The following is a 13,088-nucleotide window of genomic DNA, read 5'->3' as shown; positions in this document are numbered from 1 at the left end:
TTCTTTCTACCTTTGGCTCGTCATGTGTCATTAGGCAAACTGCTTAAACAGTTCCAGTCATGCCATCTGCAAAATGAAATAAGGTTAGTATAGGTCATACACTGTAAAGCCCTTGAGCGTAATACATGGTACACAGTTTTAAAGAAGAAAAATGACATCTTGGTAAAGAAACATGAAATTTAACAACAGATAACAATACTGGGATTCCTTAAGCTTCCTTGTGGTGCCACTAGTCACTCTTGGGAGGATATCCTGCTGCTTCTTTTTTCAAGACGAAGAGGTGTGGCTGTTCCAGCAGCATGTAATTGCCTGAACTGCTCCTGCACAAGGGCATCTCTCAACACTGTTTCTGCCTGGCAATATGGGAGGGGACTGGGAGCATGTTTCCTCTTGCACTTTAGTGTGGTTTGAAGCGTGATGCCAAGAGCCACCATTGGCAGGAATGCCAGCTGCAGTCTTTGAGCCCAGAGCACATGTCAATTATTTATCTTCTCTTTCACCATAACAAATAGGGATGGGATTGGAAGGAATGCTCTAAAAATAGAAAGAGCCTATGCTATATAGCTGAGCAACAGAAGGTGGTATGGATCTTTCTGCTGAACCTTCTAAAGAAACACATTTTAAATGAACACACAAGAAACTAATACTAATTAAGTAATAGTATTCTATGGAGACCTGTGGTAGACACTATAATAGTGCATTAGCAAGCTATGCATAATTCAGCAATGCTGAATTCTTTCAGACATCATCTACAGGGAATTTTGCGTAAGTATGGACTTAATAATTTGTCCCTTTGCTTGCATGCGTTAAGTGTTCCTAAGGGCACCATTTGGCCTGCAGAACGCCTATTACTGGAGGTGGTATACGAGATAGGAAGAATCCATTCTGAGTCTTGAAAACAAGCTGAGATGATAGGATGGGTCATTAGAAAGGTTGTCTTATTTGTAAACAGACATTAAACATGGAGCCCTGTGATGTGATTTTTTTTTTCCCACCGTGCAGACACTTTTCCAAAAAGAATTGCAAAAGATAGGCAGTTCACAAAAGACCAAGTTATAAGCTAGCATTTTTCAAAATGGTAGCATAGACACAGGCGTGTGAAAACGTGCATAGACACCTAACCAAGCGGTCTGACAGTGTAGCCATGTGTGATGGAGTTAAAGCTACTGCTAAAGTGAGTTGTCACAGCTTTGTATTCTCTTCTCGTCCTCAACGGCCAAGTTAAGCTAGCAGGGAATGTATTTTATCTTGCCACTGGAGTAGGATAAGGACATGTAAGTGGACAATTACGATGACTCAACTGACAAGAATTAGCTACTACATTAGCCTTTTATATCTTGCCCTGCCTCTTATTTTCAGAGGGTTGATAACCTGGTCGCCCCTAGTCAGACTAATTGTGTGTGAATCTTAAGACCCTTATTTTAGGTACTCATAAAATAGAAAGATGACTTGCTAATGGGACTTTATGCACATTTGATAATGTACTATTTTATCATTGCTACCCTGTCAGCACAAACAGCAGGGGCTTTTGCAGGTCCCCTCAGCAGCATGCCTCTTTTTGCCACCAGTCCTAGAAGTCTTGGAAGAGTATGTGTTCGCCCTGTGTCACTGCATATTGTTATATCTGAGTTGCAGCAACCAAGATATATTTGTGCTCATTGCAAATACTTATAAAGTAGCATGGCATAATTGTCCCTCTGCAACCATCTCTCTCTAAACTATTGTTTAAAACTGCCAGACGCATCTTTGTTCTTTATTAAGAGCAAGGCAACAACACAGAGTCTGTAGTTATCAGGAGATAATCATTCCCTAAGGGCATTTGAAGCACTTCACAACCAAAAGGTTGTGATTACTCCACGATTGCTCTACTGCTTATTATTCCTTATTGCCTAACTATGGAACCAGAGCGTTTCCTGGATGCTATCGTCTAAATAAGATTCTCCAGGTCTCATGGTCTGCTTCAATGTTACACGGACTGGGAAGCTTTGTAGCATTTCAAGATGATGCAGGGGATAGCAGTAGAGTGGGCCAGTCATGGCAGCTCTTCTGGCCTTCGGGAGACGAGGACATTCAATCCCTGCCCTGCCAAATGCTTGCTGAGAGGCCTTGGGCAAGTCACTCAGCTTCTATATACTTCAGCTCTACACCTCTGCTCAGGTGCTACCATAAAAATAAGGCTGTGTGAGTATCTGGAATAGAAATAATATAATGGACTTCATCTTGACCTCCAGGTATGGGTTCAGGCAATACTCTATGAAGACAGTGATTTTCTTTTTAGTGTGTGCACATTCAGCTGGCTTATTTTGAGTGGTCTTTGGTGGAGTGCAGTGGCTGAGGGTAGTGTATGTATGGGGGGTAAGAGTGCAAGGGAAGAGGGGATTTAATATCTTAAAATACTCTACCTGATTTCACAAGACGTGTGACTGCAGCCCAAGTGGTCTGGCTCCCAGTGGTGCTGAGAGCTGGGATGCTTTTGACCAGAGAGAGCCTCTCAAACAGAGTCTGTCGCACTGTTCATATTTCTTAAGGTTTATTCAGATTTCCATCTCTGATTAAAGTAAGCTCATGCAGTTTGTGCTTGCCAGGCTGTGGTGCTGTAATGTACCACACACAGGTGGGTTGCTAGGCTGGCAGCAAGCCCACCTGAAACAGTCGTGTAATGCTGCTGTGTTTCAAAAAGGCTTTGATGTCTCTGCTCTTTACCGATTCAATGAGTCTTACATGGCCGGCTGCCTTGAAAGGCAATGTACTGTTGTGGTTACGCGTTGGAAAAGAGTAGAAGGCATGGAAAGAATGGGAAATCTACCCTGAAGAACTCATTTTTTTAAGTCTTTGATTTAATGTTTCATTGAATCATGTAACCTACTCTAAGGAAGGGGAAAGCCATCCAGCATGTATTTTAACATTAGCCTAGGAAGATGAGAAGATGGGGGATAAAACTCAGTTTCTAAATAATCATCTAAATTTCCAGATTAAACTCCTGCTGAACTTCATTCCTTAGGCTTGTTTTTGAAAACTCGAATAAGAAATACACTTGGCGAAAACTCCCTTATTATTACAAGGTTGGCATAAAGCCTACTTAATGAGGTGCTTTTTACAGCAGTCGTTGATTTTTAAATCCCCCTTTTCATTCTTGAAATCTAAACGTTAATAGCACCTTCCATTGTGGCCCTCTCTGCTAGTGTGCATCTTCTGTCTTCTGCGAGAGGCTGCTTGCAATCCTGCTAGCAAGCTCTTGTGTCATAAATAGAATTTGTTCAGGAAATAAAAATGTATTGTTTTCATTGTTAGAGGATGCTACTAAATTGGCTGTATGTTTGTCTAATAATCACATCTAAAGCTGATTATTCTGGTAATAGCCTTAAGATATTATTTAAAAATAAATATATAAATGCAGTACTTTTGTACTAATACTAGTTTTTAATCTTTTCTTGTTTCTATGAAGTCTGAATGAGATTTTCAAAATTGAATAATAATTTGATCCGTTAATCTTTTGAAGCTAGTAATTTTATTTTCCCCTCTTTGCAGTCTCTGAGGCTCGCAAATGAATAGAGCTTCATTACTGGAGTCTGCATTTAATAACCATTATCCATTATCTTGTAATTAAGACTCCCTGTAACGAATCATGAGGACAATGCAAAAATACATAGTACATTTCTTTAATGAACTGGAAAATGTTCATCTTGTTCTATTTAGTAATGAGTTGCTGAATAGTCGTTAAATCCACTGGAGAATAGAGCTAGATGGATTTTGAAGACTATCTTGAGTTTGTGGTTAATCTATTAGAATTAAAATTTCATCTTCTATTTTTATCAACAGCTGATTAGAAGTCATTCTGTTTGACCAAATTGATTAGAAGACCATATACAAGGGCAGCTGTTGTTTAATGAAAGTTTTTAATGAAACTGTACCATAGAGACTTGTAATTATAAGACTTATAAAAGCTTTGACTTACCTTATACTAGAAAAAATGAAAAGTATTGCACTGAAGGACTTTAAGTGTTACATTTCGAAAGGGAAATTAAAAATATAATTTAGCGATGTTGAAGTTTCACTTCCACTGTTACTTGTTTTAATGTGACTATCAGATGTCCGTAGTGTCTCTCTGGAAGGGAGTAGTTCTGAAATATGTAACTCAATTGTCTCTCCTATGTGCTCCATTCTTTGAAAAGCTCAATCAACTATTAATTGCCTCTTTTGCACATTGCACTTTCTCTGGACTTACAACTTTTTTTGCAAATAACTGTTTCTCTTTAGAACAGGAATTGTCATAGGACGGTGCAATTTAACCACCAGTGGGCTGAGTTAGTGCCTGGACAGGAAGCCTACAGAGAAAACCATGATCTTACAAGACACAATGTTAGTGATACCTTTCGGTTATGTTTAAATCACAGGACACAGAAACATGCCTGGCTTTGCCTTAACTTCCCATCAGGCTGAGACCTACCTGTGTGCCAATCAGCTGTGTCATCAGGAAGACAGGTCACTGCAGTGTGCCACAGCACACCGTCAAAACGTAATCTAGGCAGCTCTAGCTTAAGCCAGTAGTGAAACTTTCCTTGCTTACTCTAGGGGATGTTGTAGAGGCATCATCATTTAAATGAGAGACAAAATGGACCCTAAGCCAAATTTGAAGTGGAAGCAGATGCAGTTCCAATTGACTGAAGTGGATGATGCACTACTACATGATATTTGAATTATCCCTCCTCTTCTCCCGATTACTTTTGATAATTAATGATCCCACTGTACACCTTTTCTAAGAAGTAGGTTTCCAAGCATGAAGTGCGCCCTAATGCAATTAAAGAAGTTTTGTCATTGTATTGTGTCAGCGCAGGATCATACACTGCAAGGCAAATTTTTTGGTTAGTTTCTTAGTTTTTTGTTATATTGTCCTGCAGGATTCATTTTAAGGCAACCCAGAGCAGCAAGAATGCAGAAGAACACTACACAAGTGTTCAGGACAGGCATTGGAGAATATTGTTCACAAGTGAGAAACCAGAAAAAAAATAAGCCAAAGCTAACTCTCCTTCTTTACATAACACAGGTGTTTTGGCCTTGTTACTGCATTGTATCAGACCGTGGATTTAAGTAGAGTAATTTGCAACGTTACAATTGCAAAATGCATAAGAAGGGAGTTTTTTCTCCTGTTTACAGTATTACACAGCTGTTTCGTAAATACACGTGGGATTTCTTTCCTTTCACTTTAAACAGCTGCGGGAGATATGATACTAGACTGTCATATGTGAGACTAAATAGATGCAAAGTTAAATTAAAAGAAATGATGAAAATTGTTTCTATTCAGAAAGATCCTTGTGGAAATATCAAAATGTTGGTTTAGAAGCAAAATTTATTCAGAGGACATAATTTCCATTTTTGTGGTTAGTCAGACACATTCCTATTAATGTATATATACTCATATATTGTCTGTACAGGAGCATGTATTATATTGGACTGTCCTGAAGATATTGTTGGTCTGATAGCTAGAGCAAAGAATTAAGAGCTGGGATGTTCATTTAGCTGCTGGGATGTCTGACTTGCTCTGAAACTGGATGGGTATCATCTTCCTGCTCTAGCCTCGACCAGAGCAAGGTTAGCACTGACACCATGGGTGCATGTAAAGGAATGCTTCATAATTGCTGTGAAGCATGAGGACATCTTTGGAGAGTGTGAACTATGTATGTGCAGAGTGGCTCTTGTTCTAAAACTTCCATAAAGCTTTTTACTTCCTTTCAGGTTCTGATTTTATAAAGACGTCTACAGGAAAGGAGGTAGAAAACGCAACCTTTCCAGTCGGAATAGTCATGATGCGAGCCATTAGAGAATTCTACTGGCAAACTGGCAACAAGGTAATTCTCACTACCTTTATAAAAATTAACCAAACAGGCTCACTCAGAAAGACATAAGACTGTAATAGTTTCAAAACACAGAACATATAAATCCACATACATTAGCTTCCGTGACTATATGAGCAATAGGTAATGGGACTTCTCTCTTGTATTCCTCATTTGATTTGCTAATATTTAGAAAAAAAAAGGCAGCACTTTTGGCTTTCCTCCCTTGAGTAACTCTTACTTCATTCCCTCAATGCTCATGCAATCTTGATGCATCCCCTGCTGCACATGGGTTTGAGTTTTGTTTCACCATTTAAGGTATTTAAATGGTCATCTCCATTAATAACAGGGCAAATCTCAAGCTGACAGTGACTGGCATACTCCCATAAACCTCGGTGGAGCTATACAGATTTATAGCCATCAGGAGTCTGTCCAGTGTACACAACTGTGTTTTCTGACTTTGTTCTGCCAGCCCAAGGGATAAATTCTGCTCTTTCCTCCCTTGCCAGAGGGCCTTTCCAAGGGGACAAGAAGGCAGATCCAGTTGGATCCTGTTGTCTGGGATGGAGGGAGGGAGGGACAGGGGTCAGAAGAACATTATGTCCTGGTACACAACATTTATCCGTCAGGTCACTGTCAAGTCAGGTCAGTGGAGACAAGGAGCAGGGGGGAGCGTGTGGCATACCCAGTGATGAACTATCTGTGCATCCATCCTTGCGCTGAAGCAGTGAGAAAGGAGGAGTTTATCCAGGAAGGCTTAAGCCACCTCTCACCTCCTTTATCCACAGGCAAGCGGGGGCTGCCAGTTAGATCTGATGCTGGCGTTCAGCAGCGGGCTTTGTCCTCGCTTGCGACCTCAGGGAAGGAAATCATATCTCTAGCTAAGACCCTCTCCCCATTTCTGGGTCACCTTTCTATCCTCTCCAGCTCACCCTTCTGTGCCTTCTGCAGGTGGCCTTTCAAGGTGTGATGTTAGGACATGGGATGAGCAGTGGAATAGGGGCTGAGATGGCTTCAGGGGCTGTTGGAGCTTGAGGAGCATGTGACAGCAGGTTAGGCGTGTGTCCATCTGCTCTCTGTAGTCATCTAGATGAGGCCAGCGTGGATCCCTGGGCTGCCGTCACTCCTCCCTTCGCCACACTGCATCTCTGCCATGCAACAACTCTGACAGCCTTGCTTCTGTGGGAGCGTTGTCACTGCTGCCAACCGGAGGCAGATCCCTGGGGCTGGCTGACTCACCTTGGCACCCGTGTGGCTTGCAGCAGCTGTGTGCCAGGTTGGGCTCTGCTGCATTAGCAGAGCTTTGTACCTATAATTGGATATAAATGTTGAATTCACCTTTTGCTTTAAAAGGATGCATTCATGGTATGAAATGTGTTATTAAGAATGAGTGCTTATGTCTGTGTGCCTGTGTGTGTCAGTGAATTAGATGTAAACTGACTTTATGTGTTTTTATTAACTGAAGACAATATTATCAATGACAAGAGATTTCTAAATGGTTTCTTTAACAAACTAATTTTGCTGCTGTAGGGATGCTTTCTAGCAAGGAGTTGGCTGGGAAAAACAGGTTAATACAGAAATTAAACTTCTTCGAGGAAAGGAACAAGTTGCAGAGTAACATTTATTGAATGATAAGCTGTGGTGGTGATATGAAAAGTGTGCAATATAATGGGAAATAATCTTTTCCTGTCATTATTGAAGGACATACATAAATTGGTTTTTCTGTTGGGAAAACCTCCAATCCAGAAAAACTTATTACTTTTAATAATATAAGGTGAAGAGAAAATTCTTGAGGAGATGAACTTATTAAGCAAAATAATGAAATGCTGTGAAACAGCAGGAAAGTGGTAGCTGGACTTTGTACTGCTCTTGAATTAAATTCCACCCCTAGCCCCCCTTCCTTTTTGCGTTTTTATGGCAGTCAGATGTGCCGTTTGGAAAGCTGGTAAAGGGAGGAGAGGATAGGCTTGTCTTTGTCAGCTTTTTTGCAAAGAAAAGAGCTTTCAGAATTTGCTAAAAGGGGAAGGAATTCCACATGGTGTTTTTAATTCTCATATTAACTCTATTTTACTTGTTTTTGCCACAGATTATCTCAAAGAGCTGTGATAGTTCTAGGAAAAAATCTAAATTTGAATTTCATTAGAATTTTCTTCCTGAGGGAAAAGACATTCTCACAATTTTAATTTATTGTCTAGAAGATGTTTTTCTAGTTGCTGTGGTTTAAATTCCTTTTGGAAATCTAATATTAACAGATGTATGCATACACTCACGCATCCATCCACCCATCCATCCACAAAAACAGTCTTCGTGTTTTGGATTTGTAAAGCTTTTCCTGTTATTGTTCTTTATAATCTTATTCGAAATATGCTGTTATCACAGTGCTTCAGTGTGAGAGAAGGATTTATTCTGTGTTTGTCCTGAAATCACTATAAAAAAAAATTACCAAACACATTTAAAAACAGATACTTTTTGATTCCAGTATTATATCCATAAGGTACAAAGAAATCCTCAATGCAGTGAGGTTTCAGGAACATATACACAGAAATCAAGACAATAATTCTTGCAGAAGAAGGCTGATGGGAAGGAGTACCCAAGGTAAAGGTTTATGGCAGAGGGAATTGTAGAAAGAATCACTGTGTGTTACTGTACAGATTGTTCAGATTTAATTTTTTTTTTTAATGTGGAAACACTTTTTCCTAATTCACCTTGTTTTTCAAGAGTTTAGTAAGCTGCTAAAGGCCAACATTTTGGCTAATGCAAGTGACAAAATTTTTGACAAGGGATTTGGTAGCTGCGTGTCACAAGCTCTGTCTCAGAATGAGATGTGTTTAAATGGGATGTAACCAAACGATTGGGATTAGGGGTGCTTGCCAAGTCACCTCACTGCTGGCTCTGCACAGCAGGTTGATCATGGGATTCAAGACATGCTTTACCTCAAAGATAGGTTTTTCTTGCCGTGTGTGCCTCTACCTACATGGCAGTTCACCTGACCGAATATAACATGTATCTCGCATCAAGTGACCGAAAGCATATCCAGCATGTATTAGGAGAGAAGTTTTGCAGTTCCTGTGAAGCACAAAACTTTCAATTTTTGGTAAAGACAGACCTAATTTAATTCCCATTTGGGAAATTTTACTGAAAATTAAACCTCTGATAGGTTTGAATGTACAGCCCAATCACGTGTAACTGTGGTGTACAGGCTTTTTATGAAGTACAGCCATCTCTCACTGCTCTCCACATGAGCCAGCTGCCTCACGTGCTTTATTTCAGCATCTTTAGTGTTATGTTATTGCATGTATATTTGTTGTTACACATTAGGAATTCGATTGTGACGTGGGCAGTAGGTGATATACACACATCCCAGGTCCTGGCTAAATCCCTTGGGCTAGTATGTGCTATGGGCAAAGTGCTCCCATTAGACCTCCAACCCAGCTCCTGAGAAAGCGCAATGGGGTCAAAATGATTACTCCCTCAGTTGCTGTCCCTCGGGATGAAAATGTTATCTTTCACAGTGATGACTGAGGCTTGATAGCTCTCAGCACTAGTCCAGAGCTTTACTGTTTGCAGTCAGATACTTACTGAGTGGAGTTGTTACATACACCACAGGCACTTTGAGACTGCTGGTGTACAAATGCTGATTGCTCTTCTAGGGTTGCTGATGAATGAAAATGTGTATTGCACTTCTTTTTTCTATATAAAGGTTGGATTTAAACCTGCTGGGGGCATTCGGACGGCAAAAGAAGCTATTACTTGGCTTATGCTGGTGAAGGAGGAACTGGGAGTGGAATGGCTAACACCAGAGCTCTTTCGCCTGGGTGCCAGTAGTTTGCTGGAAGACATTGAGAAACAGGTTAGTTGTTAATGGTTTTCAGCTTGGTGGAGAGAAAAAGTAACCTTCCTAAATGTGCTGGCTTACTGTTTTTGCAGAATATGCTTTTTGGTGCTCTTTAAAAGATAATAGAACATACATCTAATTCATTATTAATGTCAGGTTCACTTCCAGCCCAGTATTTCTTTAAATTTGGCCTGTCATTACAGACATCTGAGACCCTGATATTCCAACAGCTGGCAATTGCCTGGCCAGGTTTGCAATGAAGTAAGCAAAGAGGCTCAGTTTGTACATATACGGATGGAGTCTTTTGCAAATGCAAGGTAGTGCACTCCCCTGAACTCCTAGATGTTGCCAGTTCAGCTGGCCCTCAAAATACCTCACAGACCCTTTGTGTCACTGTGCTGCAACTGTTCACAATATATTTCCATGCTGTGGAGAAAGTCACATCTCATCCTACATATGGTACTGCTGATAGAGAAGGTTTTACATATTGATTATTTCCTGGGGAAGAAAAGCAATTGCCTCCTACAAAGCCTCATTTTTCTAATTGCTTTTATTTTTGTGCAGGCTGGTCGCTGTGTTTCCTGGCAGACAAATAGTGTATGAGGTGCAGTGGCAATGTGTAGTTCCTGGTGGGAAGAAGGATTCTGACCTGTCTACCCATGACCTACCTCACTGGCACAGGGTATCAGCCCCAAAGGATACAGCATAGTTGAGCACAGTGTATTGTCATAGGAACTACTAAACCATTGGGGCTGCTGAACTTCACTCCCATGTTCATTAAACCCAGGAGTTGAGGTGATATTAGCTTTAACCAAGAAAAAAGTTTGAGAGTCCTTGTGCTATTGCTGCTGGTGGGAGAACATGAGATGTAGGGGATTTGGGGGAGGAAAAAAGCATTGGTCTGTTCCCTTTCCCCACCTTCCCTAGCAACTGAAATGCTGACATGTCTTAAGAAATATAGAACAGCTGAGAGATGTCAGGTGAATATTCGTGACTGTTGAAAACCCCTGGCTCACTCCTGCAATGAGAATAATATTGGCTTGCTTCATTGCCAGCCTGCCTCTGCCTCACTCTTGACCTAAAATCGTGTCCCTAGTTACGACAAAGCAGCATGAGCTTTCTTGTTGCCACTGCCATTGCTGCTGAGTCTTACAACACAGCCAGTGATTGTGTTGCACAATTTGTTCTGATTTCTTAAGGGTGGCATCCTTTTATCTGCCAGGGATTGCACAAATGCCCCAGTCATGACCAAAGCTCTGCTATACTGTCCCGTCTAAAAACATGTAAGATAAAATGTCCCAATCATATTCGGTAAAACAAACAGGTATTTAAAAAAAGCCAAACAAACATAGAAAATGGGGAGAACACTCCCCCACCCCTGAGACAGTACAGTTAAAAGAATAGTTTGAAATGAGCCTTATAAAAGCATAAGCAATTTTGGGTACATTGAATATTACAAAATAATACTGAAATTGTCAAAACCAGATTACAGTGAGAGTAAATCATTGTCTTCCACCTAGCTGGTTTTGAAAGCTTAGTTGAAAGCAACAAGAGTCTTTGCTTTTTTCTTTTTTTTTCAAGCAAAGCAGCAAAAGCCCTTAGTTCAGATCCTATAAACAAATATACAAAGGTATATTACATGATATTTTATGTGCGCGTGCGCACACACACACACACGCACAAACAAATATCTATCATCTTCATCTGGCATGCCTTTAATTTGTTACTTCCTTGACACTGTGAGATTTATATTCATATATAATTCCATCATAAATTTTCTTTTTTCTTGCAGATTTTCTATCATGTGACTGGCTCTTATGCACTTCAGCATGACCTGGCAATGGCTTAGACACAAAATCAACTCAGGATTACTTTTACAAAAGAGATCTTTAAGCCAACAGCATTCAGAAGTCTTCTGACAACCAAGTGCATATGGTAGAATTAAAGGCCTAATTCTCCCTTCTTCATATTTTATAGTATTTAAAAATATGCTCAAGTCTGCTAGTTGTACTTGATCCAAAAGCAGAAAAAATGGTAATTCTGAAATAGTTAAATAGTTAATTCTTACAGATTTGCAAAGTTAATCTTGCAAAGTCTTCCTCAGACCAGCCTGAAAAGCTTATTAATGGCAACACTGAAATACTATGAAAAAGATTTAGGTGGCCTGGTAACACTTTCCAGTCGCAGAATATGAAATATCTATGGAATGTTTCAGATTGCTAATTAAGAACTACAGATCTTGGAATAGCTTTCCATTCACCTCAGACAAAATCTTCTGCCACAGATGTGTTGCACTGTTAATTGTTATGTTGATTCAGTTTCAAGCATTGTAACCTGAGAAAATGAAACCTGGCTATTACTTTCTTTTATAAAATGTCTCTGTAGCAAAAAAACCTTTTTTTTTTTTTATTTTTTCCCCCCAAACTTGGGCACAGACATCCATATTTAGACCCTTGAATAAAGGTGGCTTGATTTCTAGAACAGCTGAGTATCCACAGTTTCTCCTGAAGTTAATGGGAGCTCTGGGTGATCAGAACAACTGAAAATCAAGCAGCCTCTATATAGGTGCCTAACTATGCATTCAGGGGCCTATTTTTAGGCATTTTACTCTTAAAATTTTAGTCTAACTTGCTTAGAAGCTCCCATTCCTCTCTCCTGTCATTTTAAAACACATTCATGCAAATCTTTCCATTTCAGTGTAGGGGGGTTTGACTGTCAGTTTGGAGGTGTCACTGCTATGCTGGCTGAACTTCAACTTTGCCATTCTAAAAGCAATTCTTTAATTTAAAAGGTGATTTGAAATGTGTCCTATATGGGGTTTACAGCTTTAATGTAAAAAGTACTTTTCTCAGAGCACATTAAGAATAATACCAAAATCATCAACACCTTTTGAATATCAGACTGGAGCTAGTAGATTCATTACTTCAAAACTGCATTCTGCTCACTAACCAGAGTTGTACTAAAAACTTAATTATCTTATCATCATGACTTGTCTCACTGACTTAAGTAGGTCTCATCAGGGAAGTAAGAGGAGGAGGATTTTGCTGTAAATCAAACTACAAGGTACATTTATTACAAAAAGATCTGTGCTTCATAAAGATAATAACTCAGTTATTTATCTGATTATATCACCTGAATCACTAGTGCTCTACAAAACACCTTGGACAGATAGGAAAGCTGAATAGGGAAAAAAAAACCAAACCAGAGAAACAACATATACAGAAAGCAAAATCCTATATGTAGTGCTCAGTACTAAAAATAGGCCTTAGTTTCCCAGGAAGTAGTTCATCCAAGGCTCTCAGCCATTTTCTGGTTTAGGTCTCAACACAGAAAATGAGGCTGAGCTGTGACTTTATTTTCATACGTTTGTTTACCTGGAAAGTGGCCTTTTTTGCACAGGTTTTCCTTCCGATTTCACTGCC

The 13,088-nt window shown here is 39.8% G+C and overlaps 1 protein-coding gene across 1 annotated transcript in view; it reads left to right on the top strand.

Moving 5' to 3' along the window:
• The window catches only part of DERA (deoxyribose-phosphate aldolase), a 55,729-nt gene extending 44,165 nt beyond the window's left edge, over positions 1–11,564 (top strand). The window contains exons 7-9 of the mRNA XM_049822259.1: positions 5,734–5,846; positions 9,532–9,681; positions 11,459–11,564. Of these exons, the coding sequence (XP_049678216.1) occupies positions 5,734–5,846; positions 9,532–9,681; positions 11,459–11,515 (320 nt within the window). The 3' untranslated portion in view covers positions 11,516–11,564. The remainder of the gene's footprint in view (positions 1–5,733; positions 5,847–9,531; positions 9,682–11,458) is intronic.
• Positions 11,565–13,088: the final 1,524 nt, after the last annotated feature.

The sequence above is a fragment of the Accipiter gentilis genome, chromosome 18 (genome assembly GCF_929443795.1).
Source record: "Accipiter gentilis chromosome 18, bAccGen1.1, whole genome shotgun sequence".
Taxonomy (NCBI): domain Eukaryota; kingdom Metazoa; phylum Chordata; class Aves; order Accipitriformes; family Accipitridae; genus Astur; species Astur gentilis.
This window is presented reverse-complemented; position numbering and strand designations above follow the sequence as displayed.